This window comes from Apodemus sylvaticus, chromosome 6, assembly GCF_947179515.1.
Source record: "Apodemus sylvaticus chromosome 6, mApoSyl1.1, whole genome shotgun sequence".
NCBI classification, from domain to species: Eukaryota; Metazoa; Chordata; class Mammalia; order Rodentia; family Muridae; genus Apodemus; species Apodemus sylvaticus.
In genome coordinates this window covers 40,877,650-40,885,222 of record NC_067477.1, presented here as the reverse complement: position 1 = coordinate 40,885,222, position 7,573 = coordinate 40,877,650, and the positions used below count along the sequence as shown (strand labels likewise).

The 7,573-nt window shown below is 39.3% G+C and overlaps 1 protein-coding gene across 1 annotated transcript; it reads right to left on the bottom strand.

Annotated features, from left to right (window-relative positions):
• Positions 1–1,302: 1,302 nt before the first annotated feature.
• LOC127688037 (disintegrin and metalloproteinase domain-containing protein 20-like) lies at positions 1,303–3,920 on the bottom strand. The gene has a single exon (XM_052186777.1). The coding sequence runs from the start codon at positions 3,663–3,665 to the stop codon at positions 1,431–1,433; it is 2,235 nt and encodes a 744-aa protein (XP_052042737.1). The 5' UTR covers positions 3,666–3,920; the 3' UTR covers positions 1,303–1,430.
• Positions 3,921–7,573: the final 3,653 nt, after the last annotated feature.

Below are 7,573 nucleotides of genomic sequence, written 5' to 3'. Positions count from 1 at the left end.
TGCTGGGTGATCCACAACTACCTGTAACTCCAGCTCCTAGGGATCCGAATTGGACCTCCACAAGAAACTACACTCACATGTACACACAGAGAAATAATCAGAGAGGGGATGAGACAGGGAGGGGGAGGGAGAGGGGGAGGAAGAGGGAGAGGGAGAGAGAGGAGAGGTTTAGGATTTTTGGGTTCACCTAAGTATACTAACACTATCTCCAAATAATGATATTTCGACTTCTTCCTTTCCAATTTGTATCCTTCTGACCTCCTTTTGTTGTCTAATTGTTCTGGCTAGGACTTTGAGTCCTATATTGAATAGGTAGGGAGAGAGTGGGCAGCCTTGTCTACTCCCTGATTTTAGTAGGATTGTTTCAAGTTTCTCTCCATTTAGTTTGATGTTGGCTACTGGTTTGTTGTATATTGCTTTTACTATGTTTAGGTTTGGGCCTTGAATTCCTGACCTTTCCAAGAATTTTACCATGAAGGGGTGTTGAATTTTGATAAGTGGATATTAGTCCAAAAGCTTAAAAGATACAATTCACAGACCACCTGAACCCCCCCAAAGAATGAAGACAAAAATGTGGGTGTTTTGATCCTGCTTAGATGGAGTAATAAAATACTCATGGAAGCAAATATGGAGACAAAGTGTGGTGCAGAGACTGAAGCAAAGGCCTTCCAGAGACGGCCCCACCTGGGGATCCATCCCAGGTCACCAAAGCCAGACATTATTGTGGATGTCAAGAGGTGTGTGTTGACAGCAGCCTGATAGAGTTGTCTCCTGAGAGGCTCTGCCAGAACCTGACAAACACAGAGCTGGATGCTCAAAGCCAAGCACTGAACTGATAACAGGGTCCCCAGTGGAGGAGTTAGAGAAACGACTGAAGGAGCTGAAGGGATTTGCAACCCCATAGAAATAACAACATCAACCAACCAGACCTCCTAGGGTCTAAACCACCAACCAAGGAGTACACATGGAGGGACCCATGGCTCTAGCTGTATATGTAGCAGAGGATGGCCTTGTCGGGCACCAATGGGAGAAGAGGCCATTGGTCCTGTAAATGACTGATGCCACAGTGTAGCGAAAAGCGAGTGTGGGGAGGTAGTTGTGGGTAGGTGGGTGGGTGGGTAGGTGAGTGGGTAGGAACACACCCCATAAAAGCAGGAGAGGGGATGGGATAGGGGGTGTCTAGGGGTGAGAAATCAGGAAAGGAGATAGCATTTAAAATGTAAATAAATAAAATATCCAATAAAAATATAGAAACACAATGCTAATTCCCCAGTGATTTTATTTCAAGATGAAATTCTCAGATTTGTGAATGGTTACATGACTGTCAGGAGACATCATCAACACTTTCTTGTGGTAACTGACATGATTTTGTCCATTGTGTGACTTCAATTAGTTTAGTATTAAGTCAACTCTCTGTTAACAGTAGGATGTTAGGACTCTTCTTTAGTTTGTGAAACAAATACTGCTCTAAAAATTGCCCCCAAAAAAATCGAAGCCAAGATAAGCAGTATGCGAATACCTGAAATGGCTATTAGCCTGTTGACACGCACATGTATTTCGGCTCGTAAATCTTTCTCAGAGGAAGTTGGAGGGCCACTGTTTACACTACCACCTGTTCCTCTTTGTATACAATGCGGTGGTTGCCATCCTTGTATACAGTGACAGTTGCCTTTGTTGTTACAGACCCCTCTGAAGTGACACAAACTAACATTGCAATCAAAATTCAAAGTATTATGAAAAACACATCTTTGATCTTTACAGTATCTGCCAGGGCCACAGTTTGCACCATCCACTACAAGCCCCATTGCTGGAAGTTCTGTCCCATGGTGTGTATCATACCCAAAGCACTGTACTTCTGTAACATCTGGAACTTTTATATGATGAAAAGTAGTGTGCTCACCTCCACCAGGAATATGACTGACACCATCACAGTGGAGCTGTCCACATAAAATATCCTCCTCTTGACATGGGACAGGTTGGCTTCCTCCTCGTATTTGTTTAACACCACAGTTTCCAAATCGGTCACCCATGGGATTTAATTGTTTATAGCATGCTGGTGACGCATCCTTTACTTGGTATCCAAAAAGAGCTTGACACTGCAATTGACGGTCACTACAGTTTCCTGACATGCAAACTGCTAGTGGAGAACAAGGAGTTCCATCCATGATGTAAAAATTTTGTGGGCAATTCTCTGAGACTCCACTACAGTATTCTGGAAGATCACAAATACCATTTTTGTCTCTGCATATAGTTCCAGTGGATGCAAACTTACAAGATTCACAGCAATCTCCTGCAGCACAATTGCTACCCGGAATTAAGTCACAATTGGTTCCACAACACCTGTCCATGAGACAGTCTTTAATAGAACCACAGTCACATTGCTCCCTGTCATCCACTACCTTATTTCCACAACGCGGAATGGTATATTTTAAATTTTTATATGTAACAGTGCCTGCACTAAGGCAAGGGTCCCAACTGTGGATCTTCCAATGGATCAAAGAGTGGGAACAATTGCTCATCATATCCTGAAGAGTAGGAAATTCGCTCATGACACAACTGCTCCTTCGGAAACAAATACAGCCAGGTTTATCATGATGTAAATCCAAATTGTGACCCAGTGCGTGAGACATGTAAGATGCAGACAGAAAGAAATGCTTTTGTCCTATATATACGTATACTACTCCCCAGTTGGGGTTGCAAATTCCATTCTGAAAGCTTGCATAATCACGGTCTCCATGTTTTGTTGCTGTGAGAAGAGCTGAAGTGGCTTGGAAAAAGTCTCCGAAGAATCTTTCTTTCCAGTACCCAAACTGTTCCATGAGAGCTTTAGAATTACCGAGAAAAGCAGATGTGGTAAATTGATCTGCACTGGTCCAAATACATGCCACACGTACAAACACATTCAAACCATTTGGTCTATATATGCTATCTGTTATGCTGTTCATAATCATTATTAATTCAAGTGAGGCAGTTTCATTATGTCCAACTTGATTGTACAATGCGTTAGTCACCGTGTAATGTATTCTTACATTTTTCATATGTACGCGCCATAGATACACAGGGCCTGCTCTGGGGCTTCCAGCAGGCTTAGTCTCTGCAGGGGGCTCACTTGCCTTTGCCACAAGCTCATTTCTACACTTTTTAGACTTACATGACCTTTCGTCCACAAGCAGAGAAATTACATGCTCAAATTTGGAAGAAGATGCCAATGGTTTGATTTCATAAGTGAAGTCATCCACCTGTATCATGCCTTTCAAACCTCCAGTGCAGGTATCTAGTGTAGCTTGGGACCCAGGGACTCCTTCCAGGTAGCTGTAGAAGTAACAATCCCGAGGAACAAATGGGTAATCCTCCTGCAGGGCTCCTTGGTCATTAGAGGTATATACAGGAAAATTTTGAGGAATCATGTTCTTCTTTAGTTTCATGTGGACTATGTGTCTTTGTCCCCTAAAGCGCATGCTATAGGTGACGTGCCCTGACATATCACTTCTACTCATTCTCTGGGGAACCTTCCTGGGGATGACAACTTCAGAGGTAGAAAAGCGCCATTTGGGTGGGCCATGGGAACAGCAGGCAGGAGACAACAGAGTCCAGAGCACAGAGAGCCAGAGAGCACCTCGCAGAAGGGCCAAACTCCAGGTAGATGGTCTGAGGGAGAGAGCCATGGACCAAACCAAATCTAGTCCATTGGGTGACAGACAAGACTAAGACATCAGGGCATGAGGAGAGCAGAGTGAGGCAAGAGGTTTACAACCTCTGGTAAGTACAGGGAGAGAGACTGTTACATAACAATGCTGTGCTCATCTGAGCATTGTGTGCTCAGTGATCTGGAGACTCTATGGTAGAATCCCCAGGGAAGAGCAAAAAGTGGGAAGCACATGAAGAAATAAGTATATATTTGGGTTAAAACAGCTCATATCTGACTGTGAACATATAAGTGGGAAAAGGAAATTTGGGGTTTTAGAACAATCATATTTTATATTTATAACAAAGAATATAGAAAATAAATTTTAAAAATTAAAATAAATAAATAAATAAAGCCTTTCCATAAATCAAAAAAAAAAAAAAAGACATACATAGGCCAGGGGGTGGTGGCACATGCCTTTAATCCCAGCACTTGGGAGGTAGAGGCAGGCGGATTTCTGAGTTCGACGCCAGCCTGGTCTACAGAGTGAGTTTCAGGGCAGCCGGAGCTACACAGAGAAACCCTGTCTTGAAAAAAACAAAACAAAAAGAAAAACAAACAAACAAAAGACATACATATATAAACAATATCATAAAACATAATGTACCATATAATATATAACATATACATATACATAATATATATGGCATATATAGTACAGTATATATCATATACTTTGTGAGGAAAGAATTGGCCATTTAATTATATCCAGAAACAAATAATAGTAAAACATTAGATGCTCCTCTATCAGGGATAGAAATATTGTTTATAGAAATAATTTGAGCATTTTTATTTTCATTTTGAATTTTAGGACAATACGTGTGTGTTTTTACATATATCATAAACCATAATACATTATATAATATAAAATGTATATTTTATGATGTATATCACATATAAAATATATAATGTAATATATGTTATATCATATTATAGCATAGTATAAATCATATATTATAAAAGAAAGGATTGACCATTCAATTATGCCCAGAAACAAATGTTAGTAAGACATTAGATGCTCCTCTATCGGGGATCTTGCGGCAAGAATTATTGTTTATAGAAATACCTTCAGGCAATTTTTATCTACTGGTCTTTTGCTAATATAGTTTGCTGAATATGTGGTTTATTCTGTATGTGTACAAATATTTCCTTGTGGATTTTCCTTTCTGTTTTTAAATTCTGCTTTATTTGTTTGCCTATTCGGTTTGTTTTTTGTTTTTTGTTTTTTTCCAAGAGAGAAAGGACACAGAGGTAGGTGCATGGGAAGGTATGGAGGTCCAGCTCAGCATTCAGGTACTGAGGAAGGCAGGAAGGCTGGCATCAGCAGGAGCCAAAACCTTTGGACTTTAATTCTCTTCTGCTATTCTGAAGGCAGAAGATGATAACTTCTGGCAATTTAAATGTCTCTTGCCATTCTGGGGCCAAAAGAGGATGGCTTCTAGAAATTAACTTCTGCTGATAGCATCAGGGAAATTAAGAAAATTTAGTTTCTTAGATTCTTTTCTCTTTGATTCAAGGGCTTCTCACTAGTCTGGTGAGAAACTCAGAGTTCATTAATTCATGAGCCAAAGAGAATAGAAAAGAAAGTCAGACACAAACTCACAGACATATGCACACTGGATGAAGCAGAGAAGGTGTACCTGCCAATGTCATGTTTTTGTTAGGTTTTATACCTTCTCTGGAAACAGATCACATGGTTTTCTAAGCACTTACATTCCATAAGTTTATAGAAAGTTTAAACTAAGAGTTCATGCCATAGATAAATAAGGTTTAAAGAGCTACAAAAGAATTGTTTACATGCCTGTCCATTAAGACTAGTATCTAACTAAACAGGCACTATCTATTTTCTGGCTTCACAAATTTATTAAAAGTTTAAAACAATAGTTTTGGGTCACAAGTTAGAACAGTTTTGTCAAGAGAGAAATCAGCTGCCTTGTTAGATAAACTACTCCATCATTTATTTTCTGTTCTTGTACCTACAATAAATTGTCCATCCCAAGTTTATGACATTTAGTTACCAAATAGTAGCCTCATTCCTATCCCAAAAGGAATGTTTTTCTAGATTATAAATTTATTCTAAGCCTTTTTTCCCTTAGTGCAATTAGCCCATGACACATGAAGGTTTACAAAAGTGTATTCATAGCTTTTTTCTATAGGAGGTTTGAGATCACTTGTGTCAATTTAGGGAGTTCTATAAAATCATGATCACTAATTATGAAATCAAAAATTCATGTAAACAGCATTACTATATGAAACTACATCTTCCTATAGATTCTTCAGGAGATCTTCCAAGGAGAATGAGTAAATACCTAGATAATCTTAAGTCGGCAGGAAAGCATATCAGCAGCAAGAAGCAATGAAGCCTCTGAGGATCCTGCATCTCAAAGCACACACCCATCACAGGCATGCAAAACATTGGGCCATCTCCAGAAAACACAGTTGCTTATCGTAGCCTTTTCTAGATGGCTTCTAAAAGATCTGAAGGAAACTGGAAAATGAGTAATCATGAGAGAAATATGTTATATGTTATGCATTTTTTTCAATAAAAATCCAAAAGAACTAAACCAACTGGAGTTCATAGATAGAATGATACTACTACATAGATGTCAAGAAAAGAAAAAAATCAGGTTGTAAAACACAGTTTCTTATCAAATTCAAGTGAGTGATAGCCAGTCCTCAAGACCCTATAAACATATTTTTTACCTATGAATGTTCATTGCATTATTATTTATAAGTTTATTCCAAATAGTTAAAATAAAATGCCACTCCTAAGTCATGACACCTAAAGTTTAGTGACTGTTAGTTTAGTTAACTATTTGATTGAATGATCCTCTACATTAACGTCAATGAATTTCTGACATTCAAAATGGCAGGGGTGAATACCACAGATGTTAATGACTAGGGGAAGGAACTAGACCAAAGGTTATTCTCTATATACAGTTTCATTTGAGGGGAGCCGTAGAACACTGCAGACTGATGGGTGGATTACTGAGGCAATCAGCGAATACCTGATGAATGGAGGGATGGGGCATGGAAGGACATGTCTGGACTGATGGAAAATGAGTCAAGTATTCTCATATGATGGTGTCCAAGGAAAACTCATTTGTTGCATTTTAAGTGTTTGTATCTGACTGCATGCTAGGTACACTTCAAATGACTATGTCTAACAATGTGTCTTGGTTTAGCTTGTTTGACACCTCTTTCATCATTCATACATGACTAACATCTGAGAGGATCCCTTCCTACCCATTAAAATACCATTTTAGCACCGCATTACATGTGTTTAGTTTCAATTCTCTATGGAAAATGACTGACTTATCTTCATTTGTCTTTTACTCTACTTGGTTGGTATCAGTCTTAGGCTTCCTATTGCTGTGATTAAACATCATAAAGGAAATCAAGTGAGAGAAAGTGGTTTGTTTCCACTTACATCTCTCAGGTTACACTCTAAGATGGAGGGACATTAGGGCAGAACCTCAAAGCAGAACTGAAACCTGGCGGCAGGAACTTAGGCAGGGACCATGGAGGAGTACTGCTTACTGGCTTGCACTCTATGACTTGCTCAGCCTTCTTTCTCACAGCGCCCAGTACCAATCTCCATTGTAGCTTGGGTGCTTCATTCCAGGATTGCTTGCGAGTGATGCCTTCTTATGTTTTTCATTGCTATATTTCTCACATATCTGGTATGGTATGATTGGTCATGGGAAGACCCTCAGTGCTTATAGTCTGGTGTTATTACTTTCTGTGTGATAGCCTACTCTATTGGGCAGTTTTCCTGCAGATCAACATGAAGATGAATTTTCATCAAATAATATAGTTTAGATGAATCAATAATTTTATCGAGTTCCTGATTTGATTTAAATAGTTTAGGAAGTTGTAATAGTTGAT

Excerpts from the sequence above, each read along its gene's own strand:
- LOC127688037 (XM_052186777.1), bottom strand. The coding sequence starts at position 3,665 with ATGGCTCTCTCCCTCAGACCATCTACCTGGAGTTTGGCCCTTCTGCGA.